Source organism: Emys orbicularis, chromosome 10 (genome assembly GCF_028017835.1).
Source record: "Emys orbicularis isolate rEmyOrb1 chromosome 10, rEmyOrb1.hap1, whole genome shotgun sequence".
Classification (NCBI taxonomy): Eukaryota; Metazoa; Chordata; order Testudines; family Emydidae; genus Emys; species Emys orbicularis.
In genome coordinates, this window is record NC_088692.1 from 73189266 (window position 1) to 73213043 (window position 23778).

A 23778-nucleotide genomic window follows, 5' to 3' on the forward strand; every position below is an offset into this window, starting at 1 on the left:
ATCCTGGATCAGACAAGTGGTTCAGCTAATCAGGGCTGCCCAGAGGATTCAGGGGGCCTGGGGGCAATTTTGGGGCACCCCTTCCATAAAAAAAGTTGCAATATTATAGAATACTATAGTCTCGTGGGGGCCCCTCCAGGGCTAGGGGCCTGGGGCAAATTGCCCCACTTGCCCCCCACCCTGGGCAGCCCTGCAGCTAATACAGCATTCTTTCACCAAGAGTGGCTAGTACTAGGTATAGTATTTCAGAAGAAGGTTTAAAAAAAAAAAAGCAAACAAACCCTACAATAGACAGTTATGGGATACCTGCCATCAGAGAAAATTTATTCCTACCCCCTGATAGCTAGAGGTTGGCTTATGCCCTGAAACAAAATGTCTTCTGCCATGTTCCTATGTACAATACTTCTAAAGAGCTCATTTGAAGGGGAATCATATATTACCCCAGGGGTGTGCAAACTTCCAATCACGCCCTCCCTTACTGTTCATGGAATTTGTCACGCCCCTCCCCCCCCTTACTTGTTAACGGAAGTAATCCTTTACTTCTGTGCTGCTGCTGGCAGTGGCACTGCCTTCAGAGCTGGGTGGCCGGAGAGTGGTGGCTGCTGGCCTGGGCGTTCATGTTGTTTGCGGAGCAGGAGGACTATTTTTTTTAATCCTGCCCCACAATACCCACTCCGTTTTTATCCCACTCCCGCTATTATGGCCACAAATCCTGTGGGACCCACAAGATCCCAGGTTCTTCACACACCCCCAGGAGAATCACTTGCACACACCCCCTGGGGGGGGAAGGGTGTGCCCCCAGTTTGCGCACCACTGGACTACCCCCTACCCAGCCTGTCTGTGGACTGTCTTCTTGCTCAGCAGAAATGTGGTGTTTCTTTTGTATTTCAACCCTTATGTGCCAGTGGAGAGGAAGCCAAGACTTTTCCCTAACTTAATTTTTTGGTTTTTGTTTTGCTTTGGGAGATTTTCACTGCATTTTCACTTACATTTTCATGTTTCTATTTCTCATTTCCTTGCCAGCATTTTGCATGGGTGCAAACATTTATGCAGCTTTCAAAATTAGCTTTGCAAGTGGAAACTCAAAGGTGCTAATGTACAGGGAGCAGATTGAAATTTGATTTCGGAATGCATTGTTTGGCTTGCCATACATCACTAGTGAGTAGGGTGATAATTGTGTCATTGTAAGATAAGGCTGAATTGGTTTTCTATTTCTGTTCTATTTAAAAAATCATCATGCTAAGAAAGAGCAATTCCCACTGACATTCACTGCTTCTGGCCCACTGGAATATAGACTATTGAAAAGCACAATTAATTAGAGTGTCAATTTTTTAATGAAACAGGACATGAATAATTGACAGGCAGATCCATTAAATTAGAGCACTATAGAACATCAAAGAAAGTTCAGGGCAGTAATTATTATTTATTGTATATAACGTCTTCAGTCCTGAAGTGTTCTGAAAAGTCAAGTTGTCCCTGGGCCAAGGAGCTTAGGCCTGGTCTACACTAGGAGCTTAGGTCTGGTCTACACTAGGAGCTTATATCGAATTTAGCGCCGTTACATCGAATTAACCCTGCACCCGTCCACACCAGGAAGCTACTTAGTTCGAAATAGAGCTCTTTTAAATTCGACTTCTGTAATCCTCGAAAACGAGAGGAGTAGCGCTAAATTCGAAATGGCAATATCGAATTAGGCTAGGTGTGGATGGAAATCGACGGTAATAGCTCCGGGAGCTATCCCACAGTGCACCACTCTGTTGACGCTCTGGACAGCACTTCGAGCTCGGATGCTCTGACCAGCCACACAGGAAAAGCCCCGGGAAAATTTGAATTCCTTTTCCTGTCTGGCCAGTTTGAATCTCATTTTCTGTTTGGACAGCGTGGAGAGCTCAGCAGCACTAGCAACGATGCAGAGCTCTCCAGCAGAGTTGGCCGTGCAATCTAATAGAAAGAGGGCCCCAGCATGGACTGATCGGGAGGTGTTGGATCTCATCGCTGTCTGGGGCGATGAGTCCGTGCTTTCAGAGCTGCGCTCCAAAAGAAGGAATGCAAAGATCTATGAGAAGATCTCTAAAGCCATGGCAGAGAGAGGATACAGCCGGGATGCAACGCAGTGCCGCGTGAAAATCAAGGAGCTGAGACAAGGCTACCAAAAAACCAAAGAGGCAAACCGACGCTCCGGATCCCAGCCCCACACATCACGTTTCTACGAGGCACTGCATTCCATCCTAGGTGCGGCCGCCACCACTACCCCACCAGTGACCGTGGACTCCGAGGATGGGATATTGTCCACGACCGGTTCCTCCTCGGAAATGTTAGGTGACGGGGAAGATGAGGAAGGAGATGAGGAGGACGAGGCAGTCGACAGCGCTTGCACCGCTGATTTCAACGACAGCCAGGAGCTCTTCATCACCCTTACCGAGATCCCCTACCAACCGTCCACAGCCCTTACCCCGGACACCGAATCAGGGGAAGGATCAAGCAGTGAGTGCTTTAAACATCTAAACATTTCATTTTAACATAAGTGGAATATTTATATTGTTAAGAATGGGCTTTTCAGTCACTCAGTTAAACATAGAAACTTTTATTTATAACAAAACAGGAATAATAACGATTTCAGTAATTTGTTGTTCATGATTTATTTGGCTTAGTAAACTTTTTACTACTAACTATGTATAGAAAATCAAGTACTGTCCGGATATTCATGATTAGTCCACAACACGGCCCCTCCACTCTGTAGTCCGTTATGCTCAACTTAAAGGAAAAGGCGGTCAATGTGCCCGGGAATGGACAGACAGTCCTCCTGGGATAGCTCCGCATAGCTCTCCTGGAGGTACCGCTCCAGCATGCGCACGAGGTTCAACGGCAGGGCAATCTTGTTTGGTCCCCCGTGGTAGCACACGTTCCCACGCCATGAGTCCATGAGGTAGTCGGGGATCAGTGCGCGGCACAGCATGGCGGCATATGGCCCAGGCCTCTGCATGCATTCACGCAGCATCCTTCCCCTCTCGGTCTCCGAGATCCTCATGAGGGTTATGTCACACATGACGCCCTGCTTTAAATTAGGGAGGGGAATGTTAGTATTTGGACTGCTTTACAGCCACGCGGTGGAGGCGGCAGAGGGGCAGCATACAGGGATCTTTCCCGGGGACAGCCGCGAGGTGGTGGGACAGGGGCAGAGCTCATGCTTCCCTGATTGCTGCCAGCAGAGAGTGGCCTTGCATTCAGTGCGAAAGGAGCCCAGTGCTACTATTACATGTTTAAGCTGCCACAAGTCTACGGCTTACCATGTTTGCCCGCAGCAGAAGTAGAGGTGTCCTGCAACGCTTCTCTGATCGCAACTGCAGGACCCCAGACACATAAGGCGAGGGCCGAAAATTCGACCTTGTCCTGAGTGCGCATGTGAAAGGTGCAGTGCATGGTGTTGTTCACAGAGAAAGACTATGCTCTTTGTTAGCAACTTCATTTATCTGTCTCAGGAATTTACTCCCTTTTTCCCATTCCCACAGACACATCTGCGACTGTCTCCCAACCCAGCCTGGCATCACACTCCCAGAGGCTAGCGCAGATTAGAAGAAGGAAGAGAAAAACTCGTGAAGACATGTTTTATGAACTTATGGAGTGCTCACGAGAGCAGGCAGCCCAGACGACACAGTGGAGGGAGAACTTGTCACAAATGCACAGAGCAGTCATGGAACGGGAGGAGAGGTGGCGCCAGGAGGACCAGCAGGCTACTCAAACCCTGCTTGGACTAATGAGGGAGCAAACGGAGACGCTCCGGCGCCTAGTGGATGTTCTGCAAGACCGGAGGCAGGAGGACAGAGCACTGCTGCTGTCTATCTCTAACCGCCCTCCCCCGCCACCAAGTCCCACACCCCCCTCACCAAAAGTACAAAGAAGGAGGGGCGGCAAGGTCCGTTAAAACTGTCAGTCGGCCACTGCACACTGCTGCAGCAATGGAAGGCTCTCGTTCCAAAGTTTGAAAAGTCCTTTCCTACCCATCTCACACTAGCCCATGTGCAAGTTTCCTTCCCCCCCCCCCCTTTTCATGTGCGGTTCGTAATAAAACATCGGTTTCTGTTAAGTACTGTTTCCGAGAGTGTCTTTTGGAGGGGATTCTGTCTGAAGGGGGGGAAGGGGTTTGTTACTTGGACAGGACAGTCACCTGTAGCAGGCTACAGAGGCGGGGGCAGGTCCAGCATCAGGACACATACACAGCACAGTCACCAGTTACCCTGGTCAGTCTGGGAGGCGGTTTTCTTGTTCTGGGGTGCGAGGGGGATTGATCTGTGACTTTGTGTCGGGGGAGGGCAGTTAGAGATCCTATGCCGCGGTCCTTATCCTGGATCACAGAGCCACGCAGCAGGGGATCTGTTACCCTCCGCCCCCTGCCAGAAAGTCACTTGGCCGACACATACATCCAGTCCCGCCCAGGACTGCTGGCAGGCTGCGTTGAAACAACCAATGCAGCACTGCGGAGCCTGTCATTCCCGGACTTTAGAAGCATCATTTGCATCAAAACAGTAAGCCCGCCCCCCGCCACAGTCTGCGTCCCCGGTTTAAAACATTCCCGCGAAAACAGTAAAAAAGAGAACCTTGTTCATTAACAGAACAGAACAGATTTTATTTGTTGGGAAGGTGGGGAAGGGGGTATGTAACTTGGAAGGATAGTCAACAGTAACTGGGTAAAGAAACGGGGGCAGGTTCAGCATCTGTGTCCACAAAGTAAAAAGTCACTGGAGACCCTGTTCAGTCAGGAACCTGGCTTTCAAAGCCTCCCTGATGCACAGTGCGTCCCGCTGTGATCTTCTAATCGCCCTGCTGTCTGGCTGGACGTAATCAGAAGCCAGGCTATTTGCCTCAACCTCCCACCCCGACATATAGGTCTCCCCCTTGCTCTCACACAAATTGTGGAGCACACAGCAAGCAGCTATCACAATGGGGATATTGGTCTCGCTGAGATCACAGCGAGTGAGTAGGCTTCTCCATCTGCCCTTGAGACGGCCAAAAGCACACTCCACCACCATTCTGCACTTGCTGAGCCGGTAGTTGAATAGTTCTTTCCCTGAGTCCAGTGCGCCAGTGTAGGGCTTCATGAGCCAGGGCATTAGCGGGTATGCAGGGTCCCCGAGGATGACTGTAGGCATCTCCACATCCCCAACAGTTACTTTGTGGTCCGGGAAGTAAATACCTTCCTGCAGCCGTCTACACAGACCAGAGTTCCTGAACACCCTAGCGTCATGAACCTTGCCCGGCCATCCAACGTAGATATTGGTAAAACGTCCCCGATGGTCCACCAGTGCTTGCAGCACCATGGAAAAGTAGCCCTTCCGGTTGATGTACTGGCTGGCCTGGTGGTCCGGTCCCAGGATAGGGATGTGAGTCCCATCTATAGCCCCACCGCAGTTTGGGAATCCCATCTCGGCAAAGCCATCTCTGATGAGCTCCACGTTTCCCAGGGTCACTACCTTAGATAGCAGTAGCTTGACGATTGCCCTGGCTACTTGCATAACAGCAACCCCCACGGTAGACTTGCCCACGCCAAACTGGTTAGCGACGGACCGGTAGCTGTCTGGCGTTGCGAGCTTCCAGAGGGCTATGGCCACTCGCTTCTGGACAGTCAGGGCTGCCCGCATCCGGGTGTCCTTTCGCTTCAGGGCAGGGGACAGCAACTCACACAGTTCGAGGAAAGTCCCCTTCCGCATGCGAAAGTTGCGCAGCCACTGGGATTCATCCCAGACCTGCAGCACTATGCGGTCCCACCATTCCGTGCTGGTTTCACGGGCCCAGAATCGCCGTTCAACAGTATCAACAAGACCCAGTGACAGCGAGATGTCCTGGGCGCTGGGTCTCATGTTCTCAGAGAGGTCGGAGCTAGTGTCCGACTTCATGCCGTCACGGTAGTGCCGTAGCCTCCTCTCATGATTGATCTGCAGCTGCCTCTGGTACAGGTGGAGGAGAAGCTGCGAGGCGTTGAGAACTGCCACAACTGCAGCGATGGTCGCAGCGGGATCCATGCTCGCACTGCTGTGGCGTCCGCGCTGTCAGTAATCAGAAAAGCGCGCGAAATTATTTCCCGCCGGCGCTTTCAGGGAGGGAGGGAGGGAGGGAGGGCTTGAGTGACGGACGGATGACGACAGGCGCCCAAAAGCACCCTCGACACATTTTTTTACCCAGAAGGCATTTGGGGCTCGACCCAGAATTCCAAAGGGCAGGGGGGACTGCGGGAACTGTGGGATAGCTGCCCACAGTGCACCGCTTCCAATGTCGACGCTTGCCCCGTTAGTGTGGACTCACAAAGTCTCACAAAGTCGAATTACTGTCCTTAGTGTGGACACACACGTTCGACTTAGTAATATCGATTCCACATAGTCGAATTAACTAAAATCGAAGTACTCTCGTAGTGTAGACAAGGCCTAAGACAACACAGTCATAAAACAAACTCAGAATGGAATTAGTGCATTTTAACTCCAATGGTTCATGGAATGTATGTATCCATGACTCTCGAGTGCCCAAGAAGCATTAATATTCCACACCAAAAAAGAGCATAATTCATATTTTCAAGGAAACTGGATGTGTCTGTGGGTGGGTGATTGGGAAGCTGGAGGGGAAAAGTAAGATTAAGCAGCCCTAAGAAATGCAGCTCTGACAACCTTTCAAATGCCCAAAGATTTGAAGCTTGTGACCTGATCCTGCACTGAGCTCTGCATGGGCAAACCCAAGTGCTTGCATGGAGTCCTGTTGACTAAAAGGGGGTTTGGCATGGGGATGGGGTCCACCAGCATGATTCTCCTTGCAGGATTGGGGCCTTAATTAATAATGCTATTGCTTTCTAGTCCTGTCCATTTTCTCATTATAATTAAATCTAAGCATCTGTTTAAAAAATGAAAATTCTTGAATTTGACAGATTGTATGTTAACCTTCACAAATCAGAATTAAATATCCTATGTTCGTGTTTTTCATTTAAATCTACTTCCTCAGTTGAAACGAAACTAGGAGGAATAAGAACCATAGGAACAGCTCTTGAAATATCTGAGTGATTTCTGGATTCACAGCTGTGAAATATTTATGAAGTTACATAGTCAGCTCTAATATACCAATTTCATCTTTCTCCTACATTTGTATTATTGTATTTTATACCCTGGCCTAATGCTGCTCCTGTGCTTCCTGAACTCAGTTGAAATATTTCCAGTATTTCCACAGAAAATGTAGTATGTTTGAGTTGTATCTTATCTAATAACAATAGAACATAACAATATTCAGCTTATATTAAATTTTGGAAAAGCAGTTGAAGATTTGGGCTCTATTCATTGTTAGCATAAGCGTGTGCTACTCTGCCTATTTATACCAACAGACAATCGGGTCCTCTGCATATTTTTCGAGTACCTTTCTATTTAAGAGAGCACAGTAACAAAATAATTTATTCAGATCCAGCCCTAAAATATTTTCTTGTTGAAACATTTTCTGAAAATAATGGCAGTCTATCCAAATTCGCAGGTGCCCAATCAATGCAGTTATTGTAAAAACTTTATTAGATACACTGTGCACTCATTTCTCAAAACCCTCTTTATTTTAAATTTCCAGTTATGTTACATTACATTATATTGGCCACTGATTCTCTCTGAAAACATACCAGTTCAATTTATCTGTTTGGGGAAATTTACTTACAACCCAGTCATTATAGTATTTTTATCACTTTTTATAATTATGTCATGTTGGTTCTTTTATAACTTAATATGGTCCCTATTCTTACATTACACAGCTTATATTGTCACTTGTTTCATTTATGCAATCTATGTTAAAATCACCTAATATAATTATTTCTGAATATGCCCCGAAAGCCTGCAGATGTTCTCCCAGTCTGCCTATAACATTTATAGTTGATCCCTTTGCTCTATAAATAGCCAACAATATGGGGTAGATTAACCCTAACAAATGCCTTAATCATTAAAATCTTCAGACCTTTCTGGCTGGCTGACATGGAGTGTCAAGCTGAGGAAGGTAATTCATTATTGCATATTGCTGGATTCCAACCTGAATTTCTTTCCTGAAACAAAATATAACACTAACTGTTTTAAATGTTTTTCTCAAATTAGTGATTTTTGACTATTTTTCAATAAAACCCTTGGCCAGAATTTTCAAACCTGCGTGTCTAAAGTTAGGCTCCAAAATGCATATTTTGTCACTCAAGTAGAAGTGGCCTGACTTTCAAAGATGCCAAGCAACCTGCAGCTTCTATTGGCTTCAGTGGGATTAGTTCGTGCTCAGCAACTCTGAAAGTCAGGCCAGCTCTATATAGGTATCAAAATACAGATCTAAGAGGCTAACTTCAGGCATCCACGTTGGAAAATATTGACCTATTGTGTATGCCATATTCATTAAGGCCTCGATCCAGCAAAACATGTACACGTATGCTTAACTGTAATCTTGTGAGTAGCAGTGCTGACCGGACACTAAAAGTCTGGTTACAGGAGTAACTGCAATCAGCCTCCCTGCCAGGGGGGGTGGGAAGAGCAGCTGCTGCTACCTGGAGGAGCTGCAGCTCAGCTCAAGAGAGGACTGGCTCTCAAGGATCCAGCTCCAGCGGAGAGAGGTAGGTACTGGCTTCGTGCTGCCCCGGGGCGGGGGCAGGAATCCTCTCCCCCCGCCCTCCCATTGTGCTTTTCCCTGGCCCCTGCCTTGCTCGAGGAACTGATCCCCACCCTCGTCCCACTGTGCTTTTCCCCCAACCTCTGCCTCGCTCTGGGGACTATTCCTGCCCCTTTGTCCTGCTGTGCTCTTGCCCCCGGCCCTTCCCTCGCCATGGTGGCCCACAAATGTGTTTGGCACTGGGCCCACAAACGGTTGATCAAGCCCTGATGGCCCCCATCACTGTAGTACCTGAGAGCCTCACAACCTTTAGTGTATTTATCCTCACAACATACCGGTGAGGTAGGGAAGTGTTGTTATCCCATTTTACAGATGAGGAACTGAGGCCCAAAGGGTAAGTCTACCTGTGATAGAAGACCCATGGCTGGCCTGGGTCAGTTGACTTAGGCTCACAAGGCTCAGGCTGTGGAGCTATAAAACTACAGTGTAGAAATTCAGGATCATGGTGGAGCCCGGACTCTGATATGTCTCAGAGGCTGGGTTCCAGCAAAAGCTCAAACACTGCAATTTTTAGCCCCGCAGCCCATGGCCCATAAGGCCAAGTCCACTAGCCCAGGCTCTGAGACTCGATATAGCAGTATAGATATACCCCAAAAGACTATATGATTTGCCCAAGGTCATACAGGAAGTCTGTGGTGGAGCAGGGAATTGAACCTAAGTTGCAGCCCTGTGCCCTGACCACTGGATCATTCTCCTTCTCAAGAACATACCCCTTCTCTGCCTTATAAAGTATATGCAAATATAACATGTTAACACACTGTGGCTCTTTGTCCCCCTCTAGTGGCTGGACCAAGTATTGAAGGTTCTGACTCTGATTCTACCTCTGAGCTAATGGACCTGAGGTAAAATTTCCAAAGGGACTAAGGGCCAGATTTTCAAACATATTTAGGCACCTAAAGATGCAGATGGGCACTTAGTGGAATTTATAAAAGCATTCTAGGCTCTGTAAAATTTTACATCTGGTCTTTTACCTCAGGTGGTAGATTAATGGTATAAGATCTGAGGTCCTGGCTTTTATATTCTTATACCTGACTTTTAAATCCTTAACCCAGTCCTGAAGTATAATGTTGGCAGCATTTGTCGTCTTCTACAACTGTTCATGTGTTAAGCTGTTTATGGGCAACATTGTCTAAATTGTTCTGCACCCTCTCACAGACCTGTGCATAATTGCTCAAGATTGGTACTTATTTCTTTTTAAAATTAATACTCTGTTTAAACCTCTCAGGTTAGCACACACCAAAGCCCTTCATACTTGCAGAAAAAGAAGAGTTTCCTCTTGTAAATGTATTATTCTGCAGCAATTCTTACCATGATACTAAAGCCACTTCCTTTTAAGTAAGCACCTTCCTGGTAAACCTAAACTAAGTTTTTCTTTCTATCTTGATATCACAGTATATAAAATAGTGTCTAGATTAGAGAAAACCAATTCAGAAACCATCTGACCCTTGGGTTAAGAATTGACAAGATTTGTTTCTTAAAACAGTTAATGAGGAAATCAAAGATCAGAGCCTAAGGGGCAGGCATTTGGAAGTCTGCTTTCTTTGCTTTGCATATTCATACCCTCTTCTGCTAGTCAACTTCATATGTACCTAGAGGAGCATATATTCCATAGAATGACAAGGAAAATGCCTTGATCAGTTGAAGAGTTGCCCCCCAAAATGTGCCCAAAATTGCAATGTGTCATGCTCCATACTGTTTAGAGGTCATAAACACTCTGTAGTTGCAGATCAATTGAGAGTTTGCTTTGTTTTTGTTTGTTTTTCTGCCACCTGTTCAGCTCTCTCTGAAACTAATAGTAAATCTCCCACTGACCTAAGTAGGAACAGTATTGAGCCCTTCATACTGAACCCTAGTTTTGCCATTCACCTTAATTCAGAACTCAGCTAATTGTATGCATCTTCCATTGAAGCCAATGGGGCAAATCCTGATCCCTTGGAATTGGTGGAATTCTGCCACTGACTTCAGGGGGACTGTCCTTTGTCTCAGGAGGACTTCAAGCCACTTTGAGGATAGAATCTAGTCCAGTAACTTCTGGCCTTCCTATCATTTTGTTCCAGTTCTGGAGCTGCTTCCTTTCAGCTGTGGATGATTTCAGATTCAGAGCAGGCTGATAAGTCTCCTGGAGACAGGAATAACAAAGCTGAAACACTGATTGTTTCTTTAACAGTAAAATGCTGAATTAATGGGTATTGTCCTGAGAAGCTTGCATCTCCCTACAATCTCCTCCTTTCTCTTTTTTCAAAATGCTTCCTTCTCCCTTATTTCTTGTATCTTATCTTTCACTTGTTTTTTGATCTTCAAAAGCAAGTTAATGCTGATTCTGCTACTCATTAATTATATAGCAATGCCAAACAGGCCTGCTTGGTTTAAGCAATAAACCACAGCTGAGTAATCAGAATCTCAAATATCATCTGTTACCCAGCTATCTAATAAAATATTTGTGGTCTCCTTCAAAGCAAAAGTCTAAGGGTCCAAATTTGTGGTGAGGTAACCACTGCATCCCCTCAACACTCAGGATCCAGCCATGAGGCTACAGTTCCCCCAGATGGCCCTTTTGGGGGGAGTGGGGAGGTGGAAGCTGGCTAGCCCAAGAGGGTTCCTTGGTTGCATCCTTTAAATTCCTGCCACTCAGCAAGTTGTGACACATTACCCAGTTCTGAACTACCAAGCAGAATGTGCTATATTTGCCTCTCTGTCATGTAGCACGGGGGGAGCAAAATCATAGACCTGGAGCAGCTCCACCTCTTCATGTCTGGTTATGGATCTGCCTGCAGTGGTGCTGGAACAATTTGTATTGTGGGGGTGCTGGGAGCCATTGAACCAAAGTGTAAATCATGTATTTGATGGAAACCACGTCAAGCCAGGAGGTGCAGCAGCACCCCTAGTTCCAGCACCTGTCTGCATGATTTGGGCCTTCTATGTCCATGGATCTCTGGCTTACACAGAAATTGTAGGACTCTGCCTTTTGGGTGCTGACTCCATCCCTAATTCTCCAAGGAAAGCATGTGTCATTTCTTGGCAGCTAACCTTGCCCCTTCCATGCATTTTTATATGGCAAAGGGAACGTATGGGGCCAATTTCACAGTTTTAACTCAGCTGTAAGTTGTGAGTTTCCACGGCATTTTTCACTGATTGTCACTTCTGGGTTTGTAAAGAATTTCTCTCCATAATGGATTAGCTGCACCTTTGGGGGATACTTGCTTAGAGCAGCTTGTCATACAAGGCAGTCTTAGGGCTGCAAGATAGTACTTAACATGTTACTTAATATTTGACGCCACCTGCACATATCGTGGTACAAAATCTCAGGTTAAAAATATGTGGGACAAAATATTGATCTCCCTTTCAACAAATAGACATTTTTAATAAATTCTGTGTACTGCTCTTAAACTGTTTTCCCTCCTGAGCCCCATATTTTTATGAAGAAACTGATTCAAATAAAAATGGACAGATATAACATCTGTGTGCTTTATAGTTTGGAGGGTTTTCATTGAACATTTTTTCAAAGAGCCTGCTTAACACTTCGCTTTTCTGAAGATACTTTTTCCATAGGTAGAATTTGCATCAGCATTAAGAAGTTTAGTTTGGAGACGGGGCACACAAAATAAACTCAAATAAAACAGAATTGAAACCTTTAGGGTTTTCTAAATCCAAAATAGCTGATGTGAACTAACTAACTGGAAAAAAAAACTTATCTGGTGATCAGGGCCCATATCAGTTAAATTTTGAAAAACAAAGATATTAGATCATGAAAACTGCCAAGCGTTTCTTAACCATGGATCTAAAACCAATGTGCTGCTTTAATATTTAGCTTTGGTTGTTTACATGCTTTTCTTCGCTCAGACTGAATTTAGCAGGTGATGAAAGACAAATTCTAAATAACAAAGTAACAGTTGACCCTTGTATGTTGTAGCGAATAACACCCAGCTTTATACATTTGGAAAAATAGTGGGAAAGTGACTCCTGTATTTCTATGCTTGGATATCTTAATGTATTTAATTGTTGTAACTCATCATTAAAATCATAGAAATTGCTTTTAAGACCCTATGTAGCTTAAATTTGAAAAGCAAGGTATGCTTTGAAAGAATGAGGCCAGCTCATAAAATCAAAAGGATAACATAAATAAAATTCCAGAAACCTGAGCATGTCTACTATAGCTTTGCCCTCCTTCTGACTGTGGTGTTGATGTTGGCAGGCAGTAGGCTGTGATCGACAACTTGGGAGTAATGCCAAGGAAGACAACTGTGGAATCTGTGCAGGAGATGGTTCAACATGCAGGCTTGTGAGGGGACAAGCTAAGGCACATGTTTCATCAGAAAAAAGTAGGTTGCAAATTGATCCTATGTTGATTTATCCTTGACTATGTTTTCTGCTTATATATTAACACAACCTATTGCAGAGTCTGACCTTTTCACTATATACTTGTTTGCAGTTATCCAAAGCTACTTATTATAAAGTCTGTGCTAGATTAGTCTATTGAAATTCCATGAGGGATACCACACATTAGAGTATAGCTAGGAAAGAATTTGAGATATGCTTTTTTTCTCCATTTTTTTTAAAGAGCAATTCAATTTATTCTATCAGGAATAACCATCAAGATATGCATCTCATTTTATAGGGTATCCTCATGTTGCAATATATGTGACACTGGCAACATTTTCAAATCATGGAAACATCTTATGGATGGTCTTATGGAAATTGTTGCATGTGGTTGAAAATGCCTGGTTTTTAAGTTAACTCTACTCCCTTTTTAAGCTTCTAAGACAATTGTGGTTCAGAGGCAAGTTAACTACTTGCATGATGCAGGACATACAAGGTTTAAAGAATTAGGACATACAAGGTTTAAAGACACATTAAGATTGTGTCTGCTCATTGTGTGTTTGAGTCAATCTGTACATTTTGTGGCAGATTCTGCCACCTTTACTCATGGTGAGTAGTACCTTACTCTATCAGTAGTTCTGTCGACCTCAGTAACACTATTCATGGGTTAAGGTACTTTCCAGAGTGAGAAGGAAGCAGAATTGGGCCCTTTGGGTTAGAATTGAGTAGAGGGCGGCATGTAATTGTGCTGCCCCAGGCGGAGCCACAGGAAAGATTTGCGATTCGGAGGTACCACTCTGACCGTTTCGCCACAGCTCATATTTTGCTTCTCCTGTTCAACTGGCTCTGCTAGTAGGTGTTGGGGTGAACAGAGCTGTGGCTTTGCCGGCTCTCCAATCCTCACAACTCCCTCTCTGTCTCCATCCTCACCTCCTCCCTTCCCACTTACTCACAGTGGGTGAGTAGCAGCTGCATAGAGCCTGTTCTCCCCGCAACTGTTCCTGGACTCACAATGTGGATAAATCCTGTACCATGCAGTGGAATGGGACCCTATTGGCTCCTTACTCCCCTGCAGAGCCGCATAGGGCGGAGTGACAGTCTAGCCCCTCTGAAGTCAGAGAGATCAGTGCAAGTATGAACAGACATTTTAGCAATGATCGAGAGTGGAGTAACTGCCATTTTGGAGGGCTGCACCAATTGTAGCACTTTGGGGTTAATCATTGTAATTCAGCCTCTGAACCATTCACTATCAATAAGATTTGGAAAGAGCTGTTGTACATAAAGTCATACGTAATACCTGTTGCAGTATCTCTAAATATTTTCATGCTGTTTCTGTGTCATAGCTTGTATATTACATTTTGTTTAAATGTGAACGTAATTTGAAATACATTACAGTTTGTCTTGGTGATGCACGTTACATTACATTGTGATGACGTAGACTCGGCTGTAAAATTTCATGCCAGAACTTCCCCAACACTGTAATTTATATTTCTTGTTATTTGACAATTATGTATAGCTAATGTAACCAAATTTTTAAAAGGGACACGTTTGTTGCAATACTTTTTAGGATCAAGAAATTCTTTTCTAGAAGACAAAAGCACATAATTTATTTGATCTGCACTAGTGTTGCTAGTGCTACCTTCTGACTCAGTAGTGACACAGGCATATTTCTTGGAGTGGAGGTTTTTATCGAGTAATTTAGTATTCTGAATGTGTTCATCATAAAACATTGACCAGGTGTGATTAATGTTCATGTAGAGCAAAACAGCAGCTCACTTGACTGTTCTCTTCACTCTACACATACTCATTTCAATAGACTGTTTGCCCCCAATAAACAGAGCAAATTCTATTTAATTTAGCAGGAAGAAAAATTGTAATTATTACAAAACCAAATGTTTTTAATGTAATCAAAACAGGACATTTCAGGTGTCCCCAAACAAGTTCTTGGGACATCTAGACATCAAATGAAAAATCAGGACATACGGCCTCTTTATGCATGGTCAAACATTATTCTCAGTTGTACCTCTCCAACTCCATACACTTCCATGGGATTTGCAATGGATGTAACTGAGAATAGAATGTGGCCCAACATGTCTAAGTAAAGTCTATTTTTGATTCTCTGCTGCATCCAAGCACAGCTCTGACATAGTGAACAGTGGCAGCCACAAGGTGTAGGGTGCGGCTTCCTGACCCCCAGCCTCTTAGCCGCAGTGCAAGTCAGAGTGGCAGGAGGCCTACTCTATGCTGCTGGCATAAGCTCTGTAATGGGAGATCAGGTGTAATGTATCTCTGTTCCACCATGCCCCCTCCCATTCCAGCCTTGTGCACAACATACCTGCCTCTGTGTTATCTCCTCCCATTATGCCAGGGATGGAGGACAGCTGGCGTAGGAGGTGGCTACGCCACATTTAAACCAGCAGAGATTCCCCTACACAGTGAGAATTGTCTAGGGGTAAAACCCAGGTGGTTTAAATGCACTTTGTGCCACCTCTGTAGCACACAGTAAATTTGTCAGACCGAGGAATGTGGCCAGTGTGTGATGATTGAAGTAGAGTTTCAGGTTATATTTAGTAATAATAACACTGCTCTACAGCCAAAATGCTTCTGAAATAAATGTAGTCAAACTTTACTAATTCTGGGTCACTGAGAACGAAAATGATGCTTAAAATTGTTGATTGGATCTAGTTTTCAAGATATGCTATTGGGTCAGTATATACGACCCTTGACTTGGGAATGGCGGAGGATAAGTGAGTTATAAAGGGAAGGGATCTCAATTTAAACCAGAAATGACTAAAATACATCTTTGACTGGATCTATGAATAAATCTATGACTGGGTTTGGACAGTACTTGCTTTTTAGGCAAAACAATGAATGATGCAATCTGAAGCTGGTATTGCGTCATACATGATATGAATTGCATCATGTTATTCCTAGAAGTCATGGATGATGCAATCATAACGAAGCTTACATCACTCTGCTGAACAAATTGCCCTATATCAGCTCTAGAAATCATACAGTGTCGTGCTCTCTTATTTGTCAGTGTTTGATTTTGCAAAGGGACACATTTCTGTTTAGCCAAAGTGAGCAGAGATGCCTCGTACTTGTGTGAACAGTGCAGATAACTTCTGCTATGTTTGTGGTGAAGTGACTTTTGCATCACAAAAGCGCAGTATAACCACTATGGCTAAGAAAGCCTATCACCTTTATTTTGGCTGCAAAATTGGAGATCAGGACAAGAGGTGGGCCCCACACATATGCAGCAACACTTGTGCAACAAATCTTCGCCAGTGGTTGAACAGGAAAAGGAAATCTATGCCTTTTGCAGTGCCAATGATTTGGAGAAAGCCAACAGCTCATACCAGCAATGGTTACTTCTGCATGGTGCCTCCAGTTCGGAAAGGTGTGTCAAAGAAGAAAAAGTGGACTGGACTGTGCATTATCCAAACATTCCATCAGCTATACGCCCAGTACCCCACGGAGAAGGACTGCAGGTTCCTGATGCACCAGAATCATTCTCACTTGAGTCAGACGAGGAAGAGGAAGAGGATGAAACTTCTGGTCCTGAACCATCAATGTCACAGGACCCACATTTTCTCCCATCCTCCTCCTCTGAACCACACCTCATAACACAAGGTGAACTGAATGACCTTGTCAGGAATTTGGAACTACCCAAGAGTAAGGCAGAGCTGTTGGGCTCCAGACTACAGCAGTGGAATCTCCTGGCAGGTGATGTTAGGGTTTCCATGTTCCGTGACCATCAAAAGGATCTTGTCCCATTCTTCTTCATGGAAGGTGATCTTGTAGCCTGCAACAACATCGATGGTGTGATGGCAGCCCTCAACATCGTTCACGATCCAGATGAGTGGAGACTGTTCATTGATTCATCGAAGACGAGTCTTCAAGCTGTTTTACTGCATAATGGCAATGTTTTGCCATCAATTCCAGTTGGTCATGCAGTCCATATGAAGGAAACCTATGACAACATGAAACAACTTTTGAGGTGCATAAACTATGACCAATATCAGTGGCAGCTTTGTGGCGATTTGAAGGTTGTTGCTCTCTTGCTTGGTCTGCAGACTGGATACACAAAGTACTGCTGTTTTCTCTGCGAATGGGATAGTCGTGCAAGAGATTCCCACTACATCAAGAAAGATTGGCCACTCCGACAGTCCTTGGAGCCTGGGAGGAAAAGTGTTCAGCATCCACCACTTGTTGAATCAAGGAAGATTTTGTTACCACCCTTACACATCAAGCTGGTTCTGATGAAGAACTTTGTCAAGGCCATTGACAAAACACAAGCAGCTTTCAAGTACCTCCGTGGAAAATTTCCAAGGTTAAGTGAAGCTAAGATAAAGGAAGGTGTCTTTGTTGGTCCTCAGATTCGTGAACTTCTTCGAGATGATGCATTTGACCATTTACTGCGTGGCAAGGAAAAGACGGCATGGAAAGCCTTCCAGTTAGTGGCAATAAATTTTCTCGGAAACAACAAGGCAGACAACTACAGGTTGTTGGTGGAAAACCTCCTCAAGACATACAAAAGCCTTGGTTGCAACATGTCACTAAAGATACATTTTTTGCACTCTCATCTAGATTTTTTTCCACCGAACTGCAGAGCAGTGAGCGACGAGCACGGCGAGCGATTTCACCAGGACATTGCAACAATGGAGAAACGCTATCAGGGCAAATGGAGCCCATCAATGCTTGCAGACTATTGCTGGACAGTGACAAGAGATGCTCCATTTAATGAATACAAGAGACAAGCCAAGAAGCGCCGAGTAGACACTGAATAGGCCTAAACTATGTACATAATAGTTTTTTGCCTTTTGTTTCATAATAAATTTTATTTATATAACCCTTTTGCTGATTTTTAAAGTGTTACATAAACAGGACAGGTGAAATATTATCATGTAAAGCAACCATAAACACATGAAAAGACCTAGGTTTACAATTTATGATTAAAACTCTACTATCTAGACAATATACATAGACATAAAATGTAAAAACTTAAATATCTTAGAAACAGTAGCCAATCAGTTGTTTTAATTGTCATATTTGAATTCAGCACATCAAAATACATAATAAATAGCACATTTTATCTCTGAAGCAGACGACTTCTCAAAAATTGTAGACCAGTGTAATAGAAAGAGCTTATAAATAGGAGCAGAGTTCCAGGTTTTTGGAACTGTAGTGGTAAGATAGTTGGCAAATGGTCCAAGTAAATACTAGTTCAGTTCTTGTGATCTTGCAGCATGGCTAAGGATTGGGGGCCTGATCTAAAGTCCTTATGAAGTCAGTGGAAAGACTCCTCCATTGTCTTTGACATCTTTGGATTAGATTCATAGCTCATTGTTTTCTCTGTTCTGCTGTGACAGTTTCTTAATAAGGATTTGATTTGAGAGCAGCAGACAAACAAAAGCTTTTCTCTTTGGCTGTTTTCTCTCTCCTAAATTTTATATTTCATTGTGGTAGGTTTGGTTATAAAAATGAATATATCAGACACATAAGCAATACAACACACACACAGACGTCACTCTTGCCTTGGCCTTATTGCTGTGATACTAGCAGACTTAAAACATTTTTTTGGCTTTGATTGTTCACATACCATATGGAAGTAGTTCCATATAATCATCCTGTGTGTGAATGAAATGTGGAAATAAAGCCATGTTTCTTTTGCGATAGTGTATCAGTAAAGGCGTACATAATAAGTGAAGCCCTTAAGAAAACTTTGCCAAGAGAGTGTTTGTATCTAGGAATGTTGTGGGATTAGTGTTGAGATGCACGACATTGGCATGCTGATGTCTCTCTATTAAAGAGATAGCATGCAAGGTTGTGAATGAGATGTAAAATCCATTATACAGTGAAGCAAATTAAAGATTTGGGGAGAGGACGAGAGCCAAAGGCTTTATTATGGAAAAAGGAGACATTTATCCAGAGACAATATTTAAATGACATTTTGAAAAAGAGAATTGGTATTAAAATTTAAGAGAAAAATAAGTCTCTAGATATGTTGGATCTGACACTAGCAGGAAATGGAATTTGAAATGTGGAGTTAATGAAATCTGGCCTTACTCAGGTCATGAAAAGTCTTTGCTAGCTGCAGATTTTTGATTTTTGTCATTTTTTCACTGAACACTTTATACAAAAGATTTTAGATGCAAACTATTTTAATTTAATTTTCTCATTATTTATTATTTCTTACTGTCAATGTGTAATTTACCATTGGTCACTAATTGTCACTTTACAATTTCATCCCAAAACATAATTTATTTAATCACAAAACTAATTTAAATTTGATCATAATATAGGTGGGACTGGTAGGTACCGCCTAATATTAAGGTTGCCTGATACTTCCCATTACAAGACCTTGTTTTTGGTCGTTTATAACTTTGCCAAACTTTGACCATTAGAGCTGAAATTTTCCATCCAAGATGTCTTTGAAATGCTCTAGTTCCTCCATGCTTTGAAGCAGGGACTTTACATAAGTCAGAGAGGGGGCCTTTGCATCAGGGATCCCTTTTGCCATCCCTGTGAAAAAGTGCCCAAATTTGGCAATTTTACAAGCAGGGCCGTCCCTACCCATACGCAAAGTACGCAGCTGCATAGGGCACCAGGAAATTTGGGGCACCAAATTCCCTGGTGCCCTATGCAGCTGCGTGCTGCTCCAGCACCTGCCCCGCCTCTTCCCACCCCTGCTCCGCTCCAGCCCCGCCCCCACTCCCCGGAGGACTGAAGCAGGGCCGGGCCTGCACTCACCGGCAGCGGGAAGTGCAGCAACCCGGCCCCAGCCGCACCGCCGGTGAGTGCTGGGGGGCGGTTCCCTCCTGCCCCCCCCCAGCCAGCCTTGCCCCCCCCCACGGAGGCCTGCCCCCCCCCACCCCAACCGGGGGGGCTGCGTATGGCCCCAGAATAGCTAGGGATGGCCCTGTTTACAAGCCATTGAAAAATTGCAGTTTGCACAGAAGAAGTAGAGAATTCTTTGATTTTTAGCAGCATGGTCCACGCATCACAGCTCCTAGTGCTGACCCCTCTGTGCATGGACCAGCCCCACAGAGCGCCTTAGCATGCTCCAGCCCAAGGCTGCAGTGGATCAGAAGGATTTTTCCTGTAATTGCTGCTTCCAGGCGCTCCAGGACAGGGTGGGCCTGGGCACTGGAATTGAGAGCAGAAAGTCTGTCTCTGTTGTACTCTTAATGACCCCTCCTCCCCTCCCGCCCCGGGGACAAAAGCCAGAGTGGAGGGAGGGAAAGGAGTAGAGTGGGACAAGAGTCTAGTAAAACTGGGATGGGAGAAGGAAGAGAGAAACTCGTCCTGGGTGCTGGAGGAAGAGGAAAGTCTGGGAGCCTATGAGGGAAATATGGGGGGACTGGGACCCAGTTGGCTTGTTGTGGGGAGAACAATGAGATTTGATGTAGAGCCGGGGAGAGAGGGGGAGATTGGGGCTGGGTGGACAAGGAGACTGGGACTATGAACTAATAGGAAGAACAGGGCCAGGAGTGTAGGGGGAGAGACAGATCAGACAAGGAGCTGGGGAGACCTGTGGGTGGCTGGGCAAAGAGACTGGGAAAAGGAGGCACAGAGGGTTTGGTGGGGAGACTGAGATTGGATAAGGAGTCTGGGGATAGAGACCAGGACTGTGAGCCACTGGTGGGGAGGGGAGAGACAGATTGGACAAAGAGTTGGGAGGAAAAAACTGGGAATGGCTGGACAAGGAGACTTGGGCTGGGTGTGGCAAGGGGGAGAAACTAGGAATCAGACAGTGAGCCTGGAGGGGAAGAATAGAACTAGCTGGGTAAAGAGACTAGTACTGGGATGAGACGCTAGAGGAGTGGAGACTGGGACTGGATCAGCAAGAGGACTTGGGACAAAGAGACAGGTGTGAGGAAGCGACAGGACTGGGTCAGGGAAGAGGACAAGGCAGAAGGAGTTAAGCTTAGAGGAAATGGCCAGAAGATGCCATGCCCACTAGAGCACACTTCCCTCCAGAGCTTGGAATGGAAGATTCCTAAGTCTCACCATTCCTCTTCTGTCAGCAGATATCTGTGAAACCCTCTGGCAAAGTATCTCATCCCCCATGCTGTTCCACATGGAGCATGGTGGCCTATTACAGTCCTGCAATTAGTTACTCCTTTAAAGGCTGAAGTCTGTGCAATAGATCTAAAGATTCCACCCCTCTGATGACCCACATGGGTATCAATATGATGCCACCTAATTAGTGCCCTGCCAAATTCACGGTCCATTCTGGTCAATTTCACGGTCATAGGATTTTAAAATTTGTAAATGTCATGATTTCAGCTATTTAAATCTGAAATTTCATGGTGTTGTAATTGTAGGGGTCCTGACCCAAAAAGGAGTTGGGGGGGGGTCACAAGGTTATTGTAGGGAGGATTGTGGTACTGCTACCCTTACTTCTGTGCTGCTGCTGCTGGCAGTGGCGCTGCCTTCCGAGCTGGGCAGCTGGAGAGTGGCAGCTGCTGGCCGTGAGCCCAGCTCTGAAGGCAGAGCTGCCGTCAGCACACGCACAGAAGTAAGGATGGCATGGTATGGTATTGCCACCCTTACTTCTGCATTGCTGTCTGCAGAGCTGGGCCCTCAGCCAGCAGCCGCCTCTCTCTGGCCACCCAGCTCTGAAGGCAGCAGCGCAGAAGTGATAGTGGCATGGTATTGCCACGCTTATTTCTGTGCTGCTGCTGGCTAGGAGCTGCCTTAGGAGCTGGACGCCTGGCCAACAGCTGCCACTCTCCGACTGCCCAGCTCTGAAAGCAGTGTAGAAGTAAGGTGGCAATACCACAACCCCCCTAAAAGAACCTTGTTACCCCCCCTGCAACTCCCTTTTGGGTCAGGACCCCCAATTTGAGAAACACTGGTCTCCCCCCATGAAATCTGTATAGTATAGGGTAAAAGCACACAAAAGACCAGATTTCATGGGGGGAGACCAGATTTCATGGTCCGTGACATGTTTTTCATGGGGGGTTTTCATTGGCGTTTTTCATGGGTGTGGAATTTTTTTCAGTTTCCTTTTTTAAAAACCTAGGAAATTAAACATACAAAAACTGTGTTATAGGAGCATAATTAGGTTGCAAATTCAAGCACTCAAAAGTTACGAAATGCCAGAAGTATCAATTTCCTCCTAGGGAGTTCCTTCAGAGCAGGTTTGATTAGTGTACAGCAAATAAGACATGGAACAATGAGGAGTAAACAAAAGTAAGTGAGCCACTGTCCATTGTGTGCACTGAATGAAGAAGGGAACCTGGGGGGGAAATAGTATGTGATAATGTAATTAAACACAATATCATAATGCATAATCTCAAGGGGGGCAAATTAAGAAAACATTAATTCTGGCATTTCCTAACTTTTGAGTTCTTGACTCATACAAAAGAAATAATTGGCTTGGAAACATTGTGCCCCAGAATTCATTATGTATTTCACTTAGTAGCTCACAAAAAATGGTCAGTACTATTTGATCAGCTCTCATTACGTAGTCTGTTATGCAGAGAAACTTTGTGTTTCTGTAAGTGGTTGGCTGAAGAAGAGTGTGTGTGTTTGCGTGTGTGTGTGTAACACATTTTAGAATGTAAGGCTTGTTCATTATGTATAATGCATGAGCTGTTTTCTTCTCTTCTTTATTCCCTCCCCAAATGGAGAATGAACCAGTAACTCTACAGAGTGAAATCCATGCAGTCTTTTCTAAACACCGATAGTTCTGTGAAGGAAGAACAGTCTACTACTTTATCTTCATGGGAGTTCGTTTGGTTGGTTGGTTTGGAATTACTCTTGGACTTACGAGACTTGCTTGCTTTCCTGATCTGTCTTGGCTTGTGTAGGAAAACTCTGGTTTATGGACATTGGCTGTCCCATTGTGTATTGTATATTTCATTTCCCTGAGATCCATTTGCCTGACAGGCTGCTAATTGTATGTCTTTATTCATAAAAATCAGTGAAAGAGTTTTGTTGATTTAAGTGACAGCCTGAGTCGTTCTGTTCCAAATTTTAACTGGAAAAAATTCTTACTCCTAAGCTAAAATTCCCTATAAAAGAGGCTGATGATACTTCTGATAGATCTAAAACAAAACTTGATCTCAAACTCAACAGTGTATGTCCTGTTTTTAAAATGTGTCTCTGTGTTGTATAGTACAGAAGCTTAGTATATAATAAGTAATTTCATGTGTAGTGTTAGGCCAGGGGTCGGCAACCTTTGGCACGTGGCTAAGCACCCTGGCGGACCGGGCCAGTTTGTTTACCTGCCCCGTCCGCAGGTTCGGCTGATCACGGCTCCCACTGGCCACAGTTCACCGCTCCAGGCCAATGGGAGCGGTGGGAAGCGGCGCGGGCCGAGGGACGTACTGGCCGCCACTTCCCACCACCCCCATTGGCCTGGGACGGCGAACTGCAGCCAGTGGGAGCTGCGATCAGCCGAACCTGCGGAGGCGGCAGGTAAACAAACTGGCCCGGCCCGCCAGGGTGCTTACCCTGACGAGCCATGTGCCAAAGGTTGCCGACCCCTGTCTTAGGCAATGAGGTCAGTGCAAGCAGACCCCTGCGTCAATTAAATTCACCATGGGTGCAAGGATCTACCTATGCAGAGTTCATTGCAGGCTCAGAGCCTGAGCTCACATGCCAAGCTAGTTACTTGCCACAGAATACCAGAAAGCAAGAATGCTATAGAGACCCACTGTTTTATGTTATTTGAGTATGATTTATGCTGTATATTCTGTTTGTAGATCAGCTTTTAATAATAATAATTAATAATCTCAATGTGAAGGCTATATCATAATATAATTCATTTTAATTCAGATCAGTGGTCTTTATTCTTGT

The 23778-nt window shown here is 44.8% G+C and overlaps 1 protein-coding gene across 1 annotated transcript in view; it reads left to right on the forward strand.

Moving 5' to 3' along the window:
• ADAMTSL3 (ADAMTS like 3) overlaps nucleotides 1-23778 on the forward strand; it is a 279159-nt gene that overhangs the window by 140648 nt on the left and 114733 nt on the right. Inside the window, exon 6 of the mRNA XM_065412052.1 lies at nucleotides 12842-12968. Within this exon, the coding sequence (XP_065268124.1) occupies nucleotides 12842-12968 (127 nt within the window). The remainder of the gene's footprint in view (nucleotides 1-12841; nucleotides 12969-23778) is intronic.